Raw genomic sequence first — 19639 nt, forward strand, 5'->3', positions numbered from 1 at the left:
CAATAGCGACACCGTCTAAAGTTCTAGGATGTGTCCTGCGGTCTGTTGACCTGATCACACAGTCAGATGATCACAATTCTGTCCCCCCACCAGACATCGGATCTTCCGCCACCAAGCCTCAGAGAGCTTCTTGATCTTGTCAGGAGTTTTTCTCTTGAGGTTAATTCTCTGTGGCCGCACACTGCCACCGCTAACATCACCGCCGATAAGATCGCCGCCATCTTGCATCTGTTGGATGCTCGCCAGGATGGCCGAATCAAAGGCCTCCTTGAGGTTCTTCTGCGTCAGCGCCGAGCACTCGGCGAAGCCGGCGGCGCCGAGCTGCTGAGCCAGCTGCCTGCCCTCTTCCGAGCCCACCGGATGCTCCTGGTTCTGGGCCAGTCTGACCAGCACTTGGACGTCTTCGCGCAGATCCAGCTGCGTGCCCACCAGAACAAGCGGCGCACCGGGACAGTGCCGGCGGATCTGCGGCACCCAGTGCTGGCTCAGATTGCGGAAGGAAGCGGGTCGGACCACGCTGTAGCACAGCAGGAAGACGTCGGCGTTTCGGTAGCAGAGTGGTCGTAGACGCTCGAGCTCATCCTGAGAGGGACCAAACTGGATCAGGATCGGTTCATCCGGCATTAATAGACAATCACGACCGTCAATCATGTCTCGGATTTCAATGGCTGAAAGTCACGCGCAGCAGACTCAATGCGAGTGGGCAGAGACCAACATCAACCTGTAATGGCCGATTCAAACCAAAAAGATTTTTGATTTGATTGCACAAGCCCTTTTCTGTTTTGTTATAATTGTCAATTTATTAATGCAATACAATGTTTTAGTTTGTAAAATGACTATGATCATTTTGAATGTAAAATGGTATCATAGTCATTTGGTATAGCCTCGCAGGCTAAATATAATTACACTGCGAGCCAAATTTGGCCCGCGGGCCAGAGTTTGACACCTATTCCATGGACCGTAGAATACCGTAGGGGCGGAATTAAATATAAAAAAATCCTGCAAGATGGAAAGTGGCAAATAAAAATACCAGCCCTTTTTTCTGTCTTAGCTGACATGGTTTCTTGAGATTTTTTTTGTAAGTCTACTCATGATAGCTGCGACCACCAAATGTTATAATGTTTAGCAAAACTCGCTTCATGGACTGAATTTAAAAGACAAAAAAATCTTGACCAGAAGTTGGGGAGCTAAAAGTGACTCACTCGTTACTCTCCGCGACAACGGCTGGCTGATAACTTACATTGACGGATCCATCATCAACTCCCCATTTCTGTTGTGACGGCGCATACATGGACGACAGGAGAACTCACATTATTAAGGAAGAAGACAGGTGAGAAAGCGCACCTGCGTAGGCGCCTTTACCTGTCCTGCCGTGTCGCACAGCTGCAGCCTGATTGGCATCCCGTCCACCACCACCACAACTGAGGAGACAGAAGAAATGCTAGCTCAAGCTAGGCTAGCACAGAATCGGCAACGGACGGCTAGGCTAGCATTGTGCTTCCAGGTATGTGAAATGTCATACTCTTTTGACCTCTCATGTAATTTATCAACCAAATTTAGTCCTTATTGCACAAAAAGTGGGTTTATTTTGTGGTTTTATGACGTATATTTTAGCGCAGTACGCAATACGAATGACCCGACTTGGATGTTTTCCCATATAAAAGCTGTAGTTTGGACTATATTTTGTTTTGACGTTGCGAGCACAACAGCTCACGTCACAATAATAGTGAACAATTCTTCCCCAAAAGCCGTTTTAACGCCACTTGCAATCAATCAATCCGGCTAATAGTGGGCTGGTCAGAAATGAATCATGGTAATAATTGTGGAATAAAGCAATATGATTATTGAAAAGCGTCATGAAGCCAAAAATATACTGATCTTGTTTGTCAAAGTTAAAAACGAGTTGAGCATCTCAGTTAAGCAGCCGACCCCATCGAGCGGCCAACAACTGCGAGTGGGTTCCAAGGCACCGGATGTCGCGTTCAACTCACAGTTCGTTCAACGTCGCAAATGTTTGCAAAAATGTTGGCCAACCGTTTTTTTTGAATAGGTTCAAAATGTCCTTGCGACACTCAAAAGTACCCGGCAAACGTCTGACGACAGTTTGGTGAACATTTGAACGAATCCTGACAGGAACGCGCCTAATCCTACCTTCGCCAACAGTCAGAAATGTTTGACCCAAAGTGGGATATGGGCTTTAAGGATGTAGTGGGGGCACAATATTTGATGGTTATGAGCAGGTAAATCTCTTAATCATCTGACTAAATGGGGTGTTAGGCTGAGCGGGTCTGAAGCTCTGAACATTGACAGTTCACATCCTCGAAGCGCGACTGGGCATCAGCTCTTACCCGTGAAATTGTCGAAGGCGGTCGGCACGTATCTGGCGGGGTAGCCGTTGGTGGTGTAGCTGATGACCAGGCTGCTCTTGCCCACCGCGCCGTCTCCCACTAGGACGCAGTTGACGCGACGATCCGGCGCGGGGCCCGAACGGCGCCGCTTCACGCCCAAGTGCAGCGGCAAGTGGCGCTGGCTCGGCGGGGACACCGGCAGCGACACGCGGCGAGGCTCGGGGCTGCTCGCGTCCCCGGGAAGCATCGCTGGAGAATGAGGAGAAAAAGACTAAGACGACGACGGAGAAGAGTCAGGAGAGTCAGAGTGCGAGCATCCTCCACGTGTGCTCTCCACAGGTGTTAAGGCGCCAAAGTGGCTGTGCGTGTGCGTGTGCGTGCGCGTGCGCGTGTTCAGCTTTCTCCTGATTGGCACTCTGCTGTGCGCGTGCACCGGCGCTAAGGAGCTTATTGCAGGGCGGACACGCGCTCAGCAAAGCAATGCAAAGCTTTTGCCAAAGCAATAGAATTCTCATGTAGATCTCGTTACTATGGAAGGGGAGATGTATCAGTAGAGTTCAGATGATATGTTTATGTTCAAACACGAAACAGAGATTTTATTCCTCAAAAGTAAATGAAATGTTATTCCTGTAACATCTGAAAATGAACACTGTACAAAGAGAAATTATAATAATAATAATAATAAAACCTTCCTCAAATATTCAAATAAAATAAATTCTACAACTAAAAGAAAAAATAAAGATTTCACCTAAATATATATTTTGAGTGTAAAAATAAAAATAACAAAAACCAACATTCTTAAAGATTCAACGTAAACTCATTGACGTTCGAAGCTAGATGAACAGTTTTATTTGCATATCACGAGAGGGAGCTGGCGCACTGGCGCACCACTCTTGGCACAAAACTTTCAGAATCACTTTTGTTATTTACAACAAAGGTCAGCAATGTAAATATTACATACACTGCCGTCTGGAGCCGATCTGCCCACCTTGGGGGGCCCTCCCGCCTCGAAGACACCAAGATCATCATTCAATCTTTGGGTCGGAAAAAAACACAACATATTTTATCAGCTGGCTTTATGTTGTGTTTTTTTATGTTTCTGTGTACATCGTTGCGATTGCCTAAATATATCAGCATCTATCAGTTGCTATCTATCTCTTTGCTATAGGTATCAAAAATGTATCCCATATAGGTAGATGTTATATCAAGAAATCTGGATTGTCAATTATCCACAAAACTATCGATGTGGTTGTTCCTGTCGGCGTGCGTCCACGCTCAAGTCAATGGGTCAATTGTTGTAGCAAGGATGTGGCGCCCTCTTGCGGTTAACAAGTGTCCATTCAACATTTGCTGAGAAAGATGAAAGATGAAAGATGACCGTGCATATGCATCTGCACAGGCGGTATAACCAAGGCCCGTGCGAGCAACTTTGGCTGTTGCATTCCCCCCGACCCAAACCCGATTTTACGAGGCTTGACATTTTTTGTGCGCATGTGTGCGGAATGTATCTGACTGTTAAAGGGATCATCTAGCCGGAATGGTCCATTTTTCAAGAACAAGCTCAATTTATGGATCCTTTTTTTAATTTGTGGGAAAATATTAGCTTGTATTTTCTATTTTATCATTTTTTTTGGGGGGGGGGGATCAATACAAAAACAAAGGAGTTGAAATTGCCCTCTGGTCATGAGCAATGTGGCCACGCCCCCTCCCCTCCCATCATGTCTTGGAGTGAGTCACGGAGGGATCGATCACAATTTGTATATTCAAAGTTATTGTATCCACGTCACGAATGTCAAAATAACGGGGGCAACCGGCCCCTAAATATATGTGAACATCTCTACTTTGGCCCACTTCAACCGCTGAAAACAAATAAATAAAGTAACAATTGGCCTTTCCATGATTGACTTCTAAGACTATGAGGGAATCATTTGCACATGGTGGAGATGGGACAGTCAACTCTGAAAGTCATCAATAATAACGAGGTTCCAACACGTGCGGGCCGCAGTTGACTGTTCAAGGGAAAGGGTTGCCTGCAGGGATTTTTTACGTCCACTAGGTGTCAGTAGTCAGTGACACAGGATCAACAGTGTGTCAGTGTGTGGACACTTCAAGACGCCACGAGACAAGAATAGTAATGTGCATTCATATTTTGGTGGCGATGGGTCGCCGTTTTAGACAACAGAAATGACGATTCGAGCAATATTACCTCGCTTGCCTCCCTGCTGAGACGTAGAGAGCTCAGACGAAAAAAATAACAAGCTGAGCTCCAAAAGGGGGCGTTGTTGTAAATCTCATCACAAAAAAAGCTCTTAAATCACGACAGAGTCTTTTAAGGGGGAACATTTAGAACTGATGTCATGTATACATGCACATTTATTATATAAGTGCCCGTGTAAAGATCAGAAAAGTGTTATTTTAACGCAGCGAAATCTTGTTTGGCCAGCAAATTTCGAGAGCGGCGAAGACTCCACTATGCGATCACTCTGACCCGCAGCAAAAAAAAAAAAAATCATTTTTATTAAATGTACCTGTGATCTGAGTACGTTTTTTTCTCCCTGCAAGAATAATGGCATATTTCCAAGAGATACAAATAATGACGCAATTAAAAAGGATTGCACAAAAAGGCTAAATAAGACCAAATATGCACAAAACAAAACACTTGCCGATGTAAATGTGTGTTTGTGTGTGCGTGTAAAAAAAAAAAAAAGTCACCTTTGGAGGCTCGCTCAGGCACAAACACACTTGCAATCTGTCAATCAAACACTCAAGCACATACACAGCCACACACATTTGCACTCCTGCACACACAAACGCACGCTCATGTGCACAAAAACACACAAACAAGAAATGCACACACACACACACACATATTCTCTCTCACTTTCGCACACATGAAAAACACACGTGGACACTCACGCTCTCAAAAGTCATGTGCACGCCCTCCTTGCTCGCCTCGACTGAATGTGTGAAGATTAGGCAAATACATGAACTCAATTTAGAGGTATACACACACACACGTGCAACACACACACACACACACACACTATCCTCCTCCCTCTTCCTCACGTCTCTTTTTGATGGGATCAGCTGAGCGACGCTTCCCTCTCTCTCTCTGGGGGGATGTGGCGGTGGTGGTCCTCCATAGTTATGGCCCCGCGGCCATCTGTCAGCGTGTGCATTGACGCAGCCTCCAGAAGGCCGCAACATGTGCGCATTCAAATGGAGAGCGCAACTTTCCCAGGACACGCGGGCCTGACCCCGCCAGCCGCCGTACCCCCGCACCAGCCAGCCAGCCAGCCATCCGTCCCGAAAGAACCCAAAGTCCGCTCGCCGCCCCCACCAACCACAACTGGGAGCGCGACCCCCTGTCGTGCTCCGCCCACCTGCTCCGCCTTACAACATTTCCAGTTTGCCACATCGTGTGGGCCCGATGCTGGCTTTGGATTTGCACAGATCCAAAAACTTCAAAATCAGTCTGGAAATCTCTACGGCAGCTCCCAAGTTAATCAAAGAACAGATTTCAAAGAAGAGAACACTCTCGGCCCAAGAGAAGAATCCTGGAGTCCTGAGAAAATAATTCCAGTTCGGGGAGAAAATTATAGTCCTGACCGACAATTATAGTAAAAAAGTCAGATGTCTCGTCCCGAGTGAAGGTTTCCAGTTATGAAGCAAGGTGTCCGTCCTCCAGATAAGGATCTAGTCCCGAGAGAAGTTTTAGTCCTTCTTCTAGTCCCAAGGGAAAGTTCTAGTCCAGAGAAGGTTCACGTTTAGAGAGACGGTTCGAGTCCAAAGTAAAGGATTCTAAGACAGAGTGAAGATTCTTGTCTAGAAAGAAGATTCTAGTCCTGAGAGAATATGCTCTTTATTTTTACAAGATTTATTTTCCCATTTTGGTCCTTGAATCCTCTATCTCAATAATATAATCGTGTTCTGTAAAACACTCCCGATTTTGCTCACGTATAAATGGCACAATCCAAAGAAATTTGCCTTCGTGGTGGCGGGTGGGAAAGCCGTGCGGGATAAGCTGATTGGGAAAGCCGATTTTGTGCGTGTGTGTGTGTGTGTGTGTGTGTTGGGGGGGATTGGCCTTGTGTCTTGGGAGGACAATGGCAGCAGCAGTGTGTGTGCGCGGGTTGGGGTCTTTTGGGGGTGTCACACACTTTTGCTTTGTGGCTCGGTCAACAGGCGTGTGCCACGGGTGTCGTCTCGCTCGCCCCCATTGATATCCGCCGCCCCGCCCCCCTCCCAGCGCCCGCGCCCGCTGTCCGAGCCACCGCCACCATGAGAACGTGAGCTCCCCCCCCCTTGGCGTGGGGTCGCCATGGTAACCTTCATCAGAGTTTGCCATCATCAAACGTGTTCGACCGATGTACAATCGGGTCGAGCGAGCGGGACAAATGATCACTGTGATTGGCTGTAAGATAGCGAATCGGTGCAGCCAACGAGAACCGGAAGTGACTAAAGCGGATAAGTGGTGAAAATTGAAGCTATTTTCACTCATGCGTACATCACAAGGGTGGACACCGGGTAAAAATGATAGCAGTATTCAGTATTGACATTTTTTTTTTTTTTTTTTGAATTGACATTTTCCGGTCCGACGTGCCGACGTGAGAATTGTCCAAATTGGTGTGTAGAGACTTTAATGCTGTGGAACATTGTGGTGGGGCTCAAGGTGGTGTGTGTGTGCGTGTGTGAGGGGGTGGTGGGTGTTCACATGACGCTGCATCAGTGGCAGCTGGCGGCCCAGCTTGCGGGGGCCATCTCGCCACAATGGAGAGCCTTCCCCCAGGGGCCAGTGATTTAGGACAGGGCTCTCTGGATCTGGATGGACCGGCCCCCGGAGAGACCAACAACACACACACACACACACTTTGAAGCGACACCCCCAAGCTCCTTCCTATGTGCACCCCCCCCCCCCCTTGCCACTGTGGATAAGCTCTCTCGGGGGACGAGGAGCATTCCTGAGGTGTAGAACGCTAAGACGGGCTGGACACAATGAGGCGGGGGGGTGGCGGTGTGTGAAGGGGGGGGCACAACAGGTGCGTGTGGATCCTCTGTCCCGCAGTGGCAGCTGAGAGATAGGAACAGAGGGCTATTATGGCACCATGAAGCACCGCTGCCCCAGCGATGGGCTGTCGCACCTCTTTTGGGAAACAAAAAGACGGCTTTTCATGTGTAACCTGGTCTTCCGACGATACCCCCCACACCCCAACCCCGAGCAACGCCAACCCCCTCCCGTTCATCCAGCCGGTCCAGGGAGCACCTGCCGCCCCCGATCGGCCTCCTAATAGCCACTTGTTTCCAGTGGCGGGCAGAGCTTTTGTTACCTGGGCGAACACGATCACGTCGCAATGAAGCAAACTCAACTTTTTTCCGTTTTGCTCATCAAGCTAAGCTATCCGAAACCGGACATATGCGGATGTCATCATGGGCCGGCTTGCTAAAATCAACTGGAAATCTGATTAGTTAAATAAAAAAAACAATCTCATTGCTTGCTCTGGAAATAATAAAGAGACGACTTTCTCTAAATATGCAGAAAGCTTTTTGGTTTTGTTACGGAAGCATGGAGCTGATGTGGCGTCAACATTTTGGACCGGCAAATCTGCTTGCAAGTACGCAAAGGCGAAATACTAAAGTCGTAACATTTGTTTAGCAAAATCCCACTAAGAATGGACTTGCACATGGGCATACCGCATGGCATTATGGGGGGGAAATGCACACCGGACAAGATCATTAAACCAAAAACCATAACTGCCCGATTTCAAATGCAAACATGGTCACTTGATTGAGTATTTGTTTGCAGAAAAGGAAAAAAAACATCAAAGTAGCGTTTGTTTGGAGATGATGTTCTCCATGTTTTTCCAGAGAAAAATCTTGCCTTCCATAAACCCGCTTGAGTCACGATGAAGGCCGTGATCAAATTAAATTGACGTGGCAACACCGAGAGACAAAAATCGAATTGGACAAAAATAAAGAAATGGAAGCTCCGCATCAGCGTCCTGGAAGCAGCGCAGGCAAGAAAAACGCGAGCAAACACGTTTGTTTAAAACAGGCTGCACTTCAATGCGGAGGGCACCTCAGCACGCCCGCCCGCCTCAACGCCGTCCCACCTGGCACCGCCCACCCCACCACATCTAAAATGAGCAGCGCTACAGCAGATTGTTTGGGGCATGACCACCCTCCACACAGCGCCCGCCTGTCCTGTCCTGAGGGGATAGGCCGTATTTGGTTACTGCATCCCCCCTATTGTGGGCGCGCCAGGCTCCCATGGAAGCTTGAAAGGCTTTTGGGGAGGTGAGGGGGGGGGTCTAGTGGGAGGGGGGCAGGTGTGTGCATCTGTTCAAGGCAAGGCAGATGCTCGTGGTTAGGATAGAGACGGAGAGTAAACACAGACAAGGGGGGGGGCGGGACTTCCTCAATTCACAACGTCATCAATTAAGTGAGCCAGAAGTCTTCCTTCAAATATGATTCGCAGCCACTTTGATCGTACGTTTGTTTTATGAAATCCGTTTCATGAAATCCATTCCAAATGAAATACAAGCAAAATGACGAGACCACGAGGCGCTCCTGGACAAGACGTGAGTGGATGGAGTGAGCTGATTGGTTGACACAAGGAACACGGCTGATGAGAACAGGTGGAGATGAAAGCCCAACAAGTGAACAAACGACAGAAAAACATTCAAGAACTCGGAACAAAACAAAAAATGAACGAAATCACATGACTGACATCTTTACGATGTCAGGCTGTCATCTGCAAAATATTAGCACAGACCACGTACCCCCATTCCAAATGCCCCCACCCCACCTCGTCCTGAAGCTCCTTCATGAATATGCAAATGAGCGGGACTCTCGAGGATGTCCCGGATGTGTTGGCCCACGGGGAAAAAAATCTAATCATGGGCGTCAGTACGAAGCGTGGCATTACTTGTCAAACACAACCAGCGTGGCATCATCACGCACGTGAATTGACATTCCCTGCAAATGAATCAGCCGCGCACGTGCACGAGCGCGCGCACGCACAGACACGCACACTTAGCCCATCCCCTCCTCATCTGACATCATATGATCGATATCGTGTGATGGGAGCAGTGTTTACGTTCCCACGAGTGACCATGTGGTGTCTCCTCTTCTGGTACCCCTCTGGCACCCCCTCCACCCGACCCCCCCAAAAACTCCCTCACCATATGGGCCCTGAGGGCCCATACCGTTACAGCTCCTTAACATGCTTGCAGTCGCGGGAGCCCGTCGGACATTGGGGCATAGAGACCACATTAGGGCACCCAGTAGGAGCTGGTGGGAGCGGTGTGGGGGGGGGCATAAATGTAGTTGGAGGAAGCGCGGGTTTGGGTTTGGGTGGGGGTCGATGTGTTTGGGGGGTTAGTGGCAGATGCCGTGCAAGTCTGTCCGCGTCTGAAGGCGTGTCGTGGTCCTTCACTACACACCCTTTAGTGCCCCCCCCCCCGCTCCTCAAACACACACACGCGCGTGCTGCATGCTCAATCAATGCCAATGAAAGCACATGAATGGTTGCTCGCGCACGCGCGCACACTAACGTACACGTATGGATAAACAAACTAAAACATGCACGCGCCTACACTTCCACGCTCACACGTACACGAACTCAACACTTTCACACGAACTCACGCGTTTTCACGCGCTCGCTATTCCACGCGTGCACAAACATTCTCAAAAACACACTATTATACGCGCACGCGATCGGTCACTCACTCACGCGCACACAAACACGCACACTTTCACGACATGCGGACACGCGCGCACACACCCACGCCAAATAGACACGCACACGCACGCACACACTCGCACACAAAGAGACACTCGCATTGAGTCTCTCTGTCTCGCTCTCGCTCACACGCACGCACACGCAAACACGCACACGGGTTGAAGAATAGAAATATAAACAAGCCAACTTGGGCCGTTTTCTCCGATCCACTACCCGAATGAGGACGATCCAACTTCTTGACGTCACCAAAAACATACAAACAAGCTGGGGTCCGACGTCACGAGTGACGCTAAAAACCCAGCCGGCCGGGCCGTAATAAGCGTCCCTGTTCCCTCCCCCACGTGCACGCGCCAGATGTGTGCATGTGCGAGGACTGTGTGTGTGTGTGGGGGGGGGGGGCAGTGGAGGGCGGGCACGTGTGTGTGTGTGTTACGGGATAGTTTGGGGGGCGAGGGGTTGGCTCACGCGCGCCAGCCAGCCTGCGTCGGGCCCGCGCATGCTGTTGTTGAGAGAAGAGCAGGTGCGAGCTGAATTTGCATACAGCTGAGGGGTGAGGGGTGGTTGGGGGGGTCGAAGTAGGGGACCGGGGGTGTCTCCTCCCTGGCTTGCGCACACACAATGGCACAAGTTCCCCTCATGTTGGCCACGCGAGCCACACGCGCGCGCACACACACACGCACACTCTCACACACACAGTATACGCGCATGCATGTTGGTTTAGCTCACGACTATTTTGGACCAAATAGGAAGAAGACCAAGAAGAAGAGGAAGATGAGGAAGATGCGGAGGAGTGAGAAGAAGATGAATGGGGTGAAAAAACAAGTAGGCAAATATGTCAAGATCATGTGGAATAAACTTACTCTTTTGGGAAGTTTGAAGGCAACAGAAGGAAACCAATAAAACAGAGTCACATGTCAACCAGTCCTTTTCAAGTAGACTTAAGGTCCACCCCAATCCGCTCCTGACCCCGTCAAAAAAAATAAATAATAATTATTATTTCATCCAACATGCATCCATGCCGTTGTTGGAGGAAGAAGAAGGTAACAAAAGGAAACTCAAAGCTCAAACTTAAGAAAGAAGCTATTAGTATTATTTCATCATTCATCTTGCGGCCATGTTGTTGCTGGAAAAGGGATGAGGAGAAGTTTGAAGGGTTCAAAATGAAACAAAAAAGGATTGTGGGACCACTATTTGTAATTTTGGAAGAGCTCGTCAACACACAAACTCCTAATAAATTACCCCCCCCCCCCCAAAAAAAAAAGTTCCATATTCTATTAATGTCATTATGCAGCCATGCTGTTGCTGGAGAAATAAGAGCTTTGAAGGCAACAAAAGGAAACAGGGAAAAAATAGTCATGTTTCAACAATTTAGGACATTGGAATGATCTGAACAAGACAACGTCCCCAAAAAGTTTGGAAGCAAGCGTCAACACCACAAGCGCCCTCAAAAGTAGAAAAAAAAACATTTTCCCACCATTATTTGAGCTTTTTCAGCATTTCGCCACGTTGCAGCTGTCGGAGGACAAAGAGAAGTTTAAAGGCAACAAAATGAAACAAAAGATCATCTGTCGGCTGTCTGGTAAATTGGGAAGCTCTCACCAACACCATAAGCTTCTCAAGCATGCCACATGGTTTGGAATTCTTCATCTTTCATCATATAGCCATGCTTCTGTTGAAGGGGGGCAAAGTAAATTTTGAAGGCAACAAAAGGAAACGATATGCCGCCTCCGTGGGAAGTTTGAAAGATCTCATCAACACCACAAGTGCTTAAAAAGTTCCACATTTTTCATTAAGTTTGGAAGCGCTCATAAACACCACAAGCCCCTCAAAAGCGCCCCGATAATCATTTATCGTCATGTTGCCGCTGGGGGATGAGGAAAACTTTGAAGGCAACAAAAGAAAAAGAAAATATAAATCAATGGTCACGGTAGATCTCATTAACACTCAACGAAAAAAATATTGAAAGTTTCCTATTTTGACACTTTGATCATGCAGCGACCGAATAAGATGAGAAGTTTGAAGGTAGCAAAATGAAACAAATGCATCACGTGCCAACTATCTGGAAACGACCAAATGCGAGAGAGGAAGGGAGAGAGTAAAGTTTCAGATTTCCTCTGGTGCGACGAGGCTTCTTGGTGTGGAGGGGCGCGCGCACGGGGGCCAGTTAGGCGGGGGTGAGTTTTTGGGGGGTGAGATACGGCAGGAGGTCTCATTTGCATGTTATTAGCATAGCATGTATATAACCGGCTGCAGGCGGCCTGCGCCGGACAGCCGCGAAGAAAAGAAGACGAAGAAGGAGACGAGGACAGACAAGAAAGGGAAACATGTTGGACTTGTCCACAATTCGGGAAGGAGAAGGCCACCTTTGTCTGGGATTATAACACCACTGGAACTTTTTTTTTCTTTAAACTAAATATTCAGGATTTTGAAAAAAAAAAAAAAATCTTACAGTTTTCAATCTTTCATCTCGGAAAGTTTGCGGATTAACCGTCTCGCTGTACGACCCCACCCCCCTCCTCCTCCTTGGTGACGCGCATGCGCGGTGGCGCTTTATGAGCCGCTCCATGCGTCTTCCAGACGGGCCCGTTTAAGATCCCTCTTTATTTATTTGTATTTATTTATCATGTATTTATTGAAGATCCTGCTGGGCGTCGCGGTGCTGTCCATGTTGCTGTGTCAGGTAAGTCGCACTTGGATTTGCTCCAACGTAAACTTGGCAGTTGGGTAAAGTGGCTGCGCTTTTTTTCGGTGGCGCCACAGGGCTTCTCCTCGGGCGTTTTCGAGTTGCGCCTGCAGGAGTTCCTCAACAAGAAGGGCGCGCAGGGCAACAGGAATTGCTGCGGCCGAGGAGGAGGGGGCGGCGGGGTGTCCCTCTCGTCGTCGTCCGCGCAGCAGTGCGCCTGTCAGACTTTCTTCCGGGTGTGCCTGAAGCACTACCAGCCCAACGTGTCGCCCGAGCCGCCGTGCACGTACGGTGGCGCCGTCACGCCCGTACTGGGCGCCAACTCCTTCCAGGTACCCGACGCCATCCCCGAGAGCTCCTTCAGCAACCCGATCAGGATCAACTTCGGCTTCACTTGGCCGGTAAGCGGGAGGAGGGGAGGTAGGAGGGGGGGGGGGGTGCAAGGAAAGCTTGTTGGGCACATGTGTGGCGTGACGTAAACACGTAGGTGGAAGGGGCGCTCACCCGTCCAATGTCGCCAAGCTCCTTGGGAGGTAAACCTACCGACCCATCCATCCATCCATAGCGTAGTCTGGTGTTGCCTTCAGAAACAATCGGAAATCATCGTTTTACCTACAAAACACCTGATCAATTGATTTCGTTCCAACTCCCTCAAATGCATTTTCTTATTCTACTTATATATTCTCTCTCTTTCTTTTGTCTTTTCTCTCTTCTCATTCAGGCTTTTTTCTCCTTGCATTTCTCCTCTCTCTCGTTCTCTCACCCAGTCTTTGCTTTCTTTCTTTTCCCTCTCTCTATTTTCTCTCCTCTATCTCATTTCCCTCCTTTTCTCTCTTCTCTCGCTCACACCCCCTCTCTCTTTTCTTTTCCTCTCTTGTTGTTGCCTTTGCAAACATTAAGAAATCCCCCCCCCAAAAAAAGGCTCCAAATGTCCTGAAATGACCACTTTATCATCCAGCCATCAAACAGACCGATTTGTTCTTCGTAAACAGTCCAAAATTGTTGTATTGACAAGAAAACAACAGCTTCATTTGTCCTAAATGCCCTTAAATAATTGATGAATCCATCCATCTGGTGGTCGGTCTAGTGTTGCCTTCGGAAACAATCTGAATTCCCACTTTTCCCCTTATTTCGTTCCAAATGTCCTTCTTATCCAGCTGAACTTGGCTGGCAAGTGGGTGGAAGGAGCTGGTGGGGGGATGGGTTGCTTGCTGGGGTTCTTTGCATGTTGCCCCTCTAGGTCTTGCTGTCCGATTCTGCGTGGGGGCCACTTCACTCACCGAGCCGCTTGTCTTCCTATAGGGGACCTTCTCGCTTATCATTGAGGCACTGCACACCGACTCCAAAGACGACTTGTCCACAGGTAAGATCCACCCCCGCCCTCACATTAAGGTGATCAGGATGTTTACTTTTTATTTCTGTTTGACTTAAAGATATGAAAATGGTACCAAAATAATATAAAAAAAAAAAAACAAAACAAAACAAAACAAAAAAGGTGAAGCAACTGCTTGGGCAGTGATTTTTTCATGTACCCCTAGAGGGAGCCCACGTACCACCATTGCTTGCTGTTTAAGAATGACTAAACATCCACAAATGAAATCGCAAAAGCCGTTTCCCACTTTCCGCTCCCCCAGAGAACCCGGAGCGTGTGATCAGCACCATGAGCACCCAGCGCCACTTGACGGTGGGCGAGGACTGGTCGCAGGACCTGCACTCGGCGGGCCGCACGGAGCTTAAGTACGCGTACCGCTTCGTATGCGACGAGCACTACTACGGCGACGGTTGCTCCGTCTTCTGCCGGCCTCGGGACGACGCCTTCGGACATTTTACGTGCGGAGAGCGCGGCGAGATTGTGTGCGACGCCGGGTGGAAGGGACAATACTGCACCGAGCGTGAGTACATATACATCCATACACGCACTCACCCTAAAAAAAAAAAAGTCCCCTAAAAGGCTGTTGCGTCAGAATGCATCTGAGATATTTTCAAATCAAAACTTGTATTTTTGACCTAAGACAACAATGGAAGTTGGAAATCTACATTCCTGGTGTTTATGGCAACAATATTATTTAGCACAAAAAAATCAAGCAAGTTGTTCGCTTCAAAACAATTTGCTGAGTTGTTTTTACTTAAACTTTTAAGTTGGGGGACAATACAAGATATTTTCATGTATTGGTTTGTTGCCTTGAAATTTTGAGTTGACCAATTTTTTTATTATTTTTTTTTTTTTTTACTGTCGAGACTTCAATGTTGGAGTTTCATATTGCTGACAGCGGACATGGTCGTCTGCAAAAGTTGATTGTAAGAAATTTGTGTTTCTATTAAATCATAACATGGTGACAAATTGAAATATCCCCAAAAATCAGATTAGGAAAGTTGCCAAAGACCTATTATCACAAATGAGTGGCCATTTTAAATGATGAAAAAGGGCTTCAAAAGTTATTATTGGTAGCCGGATGTGCCATTAGAAGGGAACTTTTGTGGGAGTAAACAGCGCCTTCGACCCCCCCCCCCCCCTCCAATGTGACAGGCGTGCGCACACTTGATTTATTCCAAGGAAAGTTTTCGGGTGAATAATGTCACGTGTGCCATAAATTGACATGCATGCCTCGTGATTGGCTGGTTTGGGAGGGTTGGTTAGAAATCGGAGGGGCGGGGGTGTCGTCATTGTTTGAAGTGGGCAGCTGCCGGCAGCCCTCAGACAATGGGGCAGCTGTCGCACGCTGGCAACACACTCGCCAGCTGTCCACTCTTATCTATCTCGGACCACCAGCGCGCGTGTGCGTGTGTGTGTGGGGGGGGGGGGGGGTGAATAAAAGAGTTTGGAACTGCAGCTAAGAAGAAATAAAGAGAGTGGCTGGGTGAGTGGGGGTCAAGGAGGGCGAGGGGTGGGGGCACCGTGTGCTCACACGTACAAAAACAAGGAAGGAACAAGACAAAAACAGACTCACACAAATACATTGACACGAAGAGAAACAAATGCACGCACAAACACGCTCGCATGTTTAACAGTAACACACCACAAACACGCTCACACGAAATTAAAGCGTGTGCACAAACACACACTCCCAAACAAATAAAACTACACGCAAATACACGTACCTTGACATGCACAAACAAACACAAAAACACTCAAATAATGCCACAAAAAAATAGAAACTCACTCAAACATACACAAATACACACACGTGTTAACAGACACAAGAGAATAAAAGCACACACAAACATAAACACTCACTAACAAATAACACAAAGACACACGCAAAGAGAGAAGCAGAAAAAAGTTGGCTTGTCGCTATTTGCATGTGGGGACTTTGCCCCTTGCCCCTCCTCATCCCCAATGCCTCCCATTCTTTAAAGAAGGTTAACTTAGTTTTAATAATGGCTTTTCCTTTTTTTTTCTTAGCGATCTGCCTGCCGGGCTGCGACGACGAGCACGGCTTTTGCGAGAAGCCCGGCGAGTGCAAGTAGGTTCTGCCTCAGTGGGGCCGGGCTAACAGGTAGCGTCACGCAAACTTACCATCGGCGTCCTCTGATTGGTCCACAGGTGCCGGGTGGGCTTCAAGGGTCGCTACTGCGATGAGTGCATCCGATACCCGGGCTGCCTCCATGGCACGTGCCAGCAGCCGTGGCAGTGCAACTGTCAGGAGGGCTGGGGGGGCCTCTTCTGCAATCAAGGTGGGCGACATACCTGTGGAAAGGCTGACATCCTACAAATGAGATTTGCAATATTAGGAAGAAGAAAGGCCATTTTGAAAGCCTTAAAAAAAGTCGCAAAGCGAAACAAAACTCAACGAGAGTAACCATGAAAAATTTAAAAAAATGTCTTTTTTGAGTTTTGAGTATCAACACTTCTCCCTATGGATTTTTAGTGGTACTGCATCTATACATGTAGGATTGTTGAGGTGTTTTGTAACAACAATCCATCTGTCATCTGTACTGCATATCCTCACGATAAAAAAAAAACAAAAAAACAGATGAAACGTAAACAGGAATTAGCTTAAAGTGTCGATACTGCCAAGTATAAAAGAGACTCACACAGAGATCGTCCAAAGCTCGTTTAGGCTCCTACTACCTACGAAAAAATACATGAAATGAAATAGAATCAGTGAGTAACTTTGAATGTCAATACTGCCCCACAAAGTTTCCTGGTGGTACTGCAGCATTTGTATCTGAACGCGGCGGAGCCGTTATTGAGCAGGGAATCAAAAATGATCAAATTGACTCACAGCTTGTTTTGGCTTCTGCTCAAAAACTTGATGAAACCTTTTCAAACTGAACCCGCCCCGGTTTTCTTTAGGTACTGCACCACAAAGTCAGTTTCTGCGAGTTGTTTAAGCACAGTCATAGGTGTGCCCACAGTGTAATTATATTTGGCCCACGAGGCCATACCAAATGACTACCGTACCATTTTGCATTCATTATGATAATAGTAACATTCATTTAAAAACCAAACATTGTATTACATTAATGAAAACCCCCTATTATAAAAGTTTTACTTTTCGACCCACTGCGTATTTGAGTTGGAGCCCCCTGCCTAAAGTAGTGCTAAGCTGCCCCCACAGTTTGCTGTTGGTACTGCAACCTACAGGGTGTATCTGCAATCTGTCACGCCTGTTTAACAGCTGGAAGAAAGTCATGAAACAAAACTCTCATGCCCCTGAAAGATCAACTTGACGCTTGCTTGCTCATGTTACAGCTGTGGTCTTTGAGGGGGTGGGCAAGCCAGTTGTCAGGGCCGCAAATAATTGAAAACTGCAGTCCAGTGGGAGCAGTGTGCGCAAGTATTCCATGGGGCTAATCCACATGTGTGCGTGTCATGTGTCCAGACCTGAACTACTGCACGCACCACAAGCCGTGCATGAATGGGGCCACTTGTAGCAACACGGGCCAGGGCAGCTACACCTGTTCCTGCAGGCCCGGCTTCACCGGCGCCAGCTGCGAGATCCAAGTCAACGAATGTGCCGGGAACCCCTGCCGCAACGGGGGGAGCTGCACCGTAAGTCACGTTCGCAAGAGAAACACACACGCACAGACATATTTGCACACAAAGAAATGCAATGCTTGTAATAATGTACGCCCACCCAATAGGATTTTTTTTTTTTTTGCGGATATTTTGCAGAAAAAAAATCAAAACCAATGAATCTAATGAGCATGAAAAACACACATGCAAACAAACACACAGAAAAACAGAAACAAAAACACACTTAAAGACACACAGAAATAACATAAAACACACGTGCAAAGAAACACACACCAAGCGACAAACATGTTGAAATTAAACATGCACGTACAAAAATACATGCACAAGCAAACACACGCATGCATACTCAAACACAACAGGCAAAAAGAAAGACACACAGACACAAGCGCACAAAAACACATCCAATACACGTGCATGCACACACGCATTCAAAAAACCCTAATCCAAACAAGCGGGCAAAAAAACACGCACACAAACAAACAGAAAGAAGCAGATTTGGACACGGACACACACACACCGGAGTGTCGCCAGCCACTCATGACACGGCCTCCTTGCCGTCCCTGTCAGGACTTGGAGAACACCTACAGGTGCGACTGCCCTCACGGTTTCTATGGCAACAATTGCGAGCTGAGCGCCATGACGTGCGCCGACGCGCCGTGCTCCAACGGCGGCCGCTGCAGCGACAACCCCGACGGCGGCTACTTCTGCCAGTGCCCCACCGGGTACGCCGGCTTCACCTGCGAGAAGAAGATTGACCACTGCACCTCCGCACCCTGCTCCAACGGTGAGGGCATCCCACTCACACGTCCTCCCCCCATTTTCACATCTCCAGCGGGTTTCAAAGACGTCACAGAGACTAAGGACGTCCACGACGAGGGACACATCCCCGCAAAGTCTCTGTGACATCTACGAGACCTTTTGGAGACGTCTCGGAGACCTGCTGAGTTACCACGGAGTCGCTGAAAATTCAAACATTTGATTTTTATCGAGTATGCTTCAACTCGCGAGCAAATTTTCAATGAACGAGAGGCTAATTCTCTCCTCGACGAGAGGAATGTGTCCAGAAGGTCTCTCAGACCTGCTGAAGACCAAGGACGCCAAGGAGATTTTGGGCAGACGTAGAGTAAATAACGGAGAGACCATGTGACCGAGCCAACACTGGCCGCAACGTCTCTCACATGACGGAGATGTGGTGGGTGACTTCTGGGAAAATTGGTTTCTGCAAGCTGTCTCCTTATTAAGAGCTGCTCTCCAAAGTCGCTGCGACTCATCAATCGCGGCAGTGTCCCCACCAGTGAGATGGGCCCTTAAGACTCAAGACTTGGGCTCCCTTTTCGGAACTGGCCTTGACCCTTCTGTTTGTGTTCTCAGGTGCTCGTTGCGTGGATCTGGTCAACTCGTACCTGTGCCAGTGCCCGGACGGCTTCACGGGCATGAACTGCGACCACACCGGTAACGAGTGCTCCTCGTCCCCCTGCCAGAACGGCGGCACGTGCCAGGATGGCCCGCACGGCTACATTTGCACGTGCCCGCCAGGTTACACGGGGCGCAACTGCAGCTCGCCCATCAGCCGCTGTGAACACAACCCGTGCCACAACGGCGCCACCTGCCACGAAAGGAACAATCGCTACGTCTGCGCCTGTGTGCCGGGTTACGGCGGACGCAACTGCCAGTTCTTGCTACCTGAGCATGCCGCCATCCGAGGCTCCGAGGTGCCCTGGATGGCAGTTGGATCCGGGGTGTCTCTGGTGCTCCTCCTTCTGGCGGGGTGCGCTGTGCTCGTTGGATTCTTCCGCTCCAAAGTCCAACGTGATGGTCCGGGGGACGTGGGCGGCGAGGGCGAAACTATTAACAATCTGACCAATAACTGCACACGCGGCGAGCGG

At 48.5% G+C, this 19639-nt stretch overlaps 1 protein-coding gene across 2 annotated transcripts; it reads right to left on the reverse strand.

Annotated features, from left to right (window-relative positions):
• Positions 1–54: 54 nt before the first annotated feature.
• LOC148332837 (rho-related GTP-binding protein RhoU-like) lies at positions 55–16427 on the reverse strand. Of its 2 annotated transcripts, none has more exons than XM_088302071.1 (5): positions 16290–16427; positions 2349–2597; positions 1363–1421; positions 1241–1270; positions 55–582 (listed from the first exon to the last, which is right to left on the reverse strand). In XM_088302071.1, exons 1-5 carry the CDS (start codon positions 16378–16380, stop codon positions 55–57), a joined length of 957 nt encoding a protein of 318 aa, XP_088158197.1. In that variant the 5' UTR covers positions 16381–16427. The 2 variants fall into 2 exon arrangements, with proteins under 2 accessions (XP_088158197.1, XP_088158198.1); XM_088302072.1 differs by lacking the exon at positions 16290–16427 and adding an exon at positions 10303–10335.
• Between the last annotated feature and the right edge of the window lie 3212 nt (positions 16428–19639).

This window comes from Idiotropiscis lumnitzeri, chromosome 8 (genome assembly GCF_059441095.1).
Source record: "Idiotropiscis lumnitzeri isolate Australia: NSW breed Sydney's pygmy pipehorse chromosome 8, RoL_Ilum_1.0, whole genome shotgun sequence".
NCBI lineage: Eukaryota > Metazoa > Chordata > Actinopteri > Syngnathiformes > Syngnathidae > Idiotropiscis > Idiotropiscis lumnitzeri.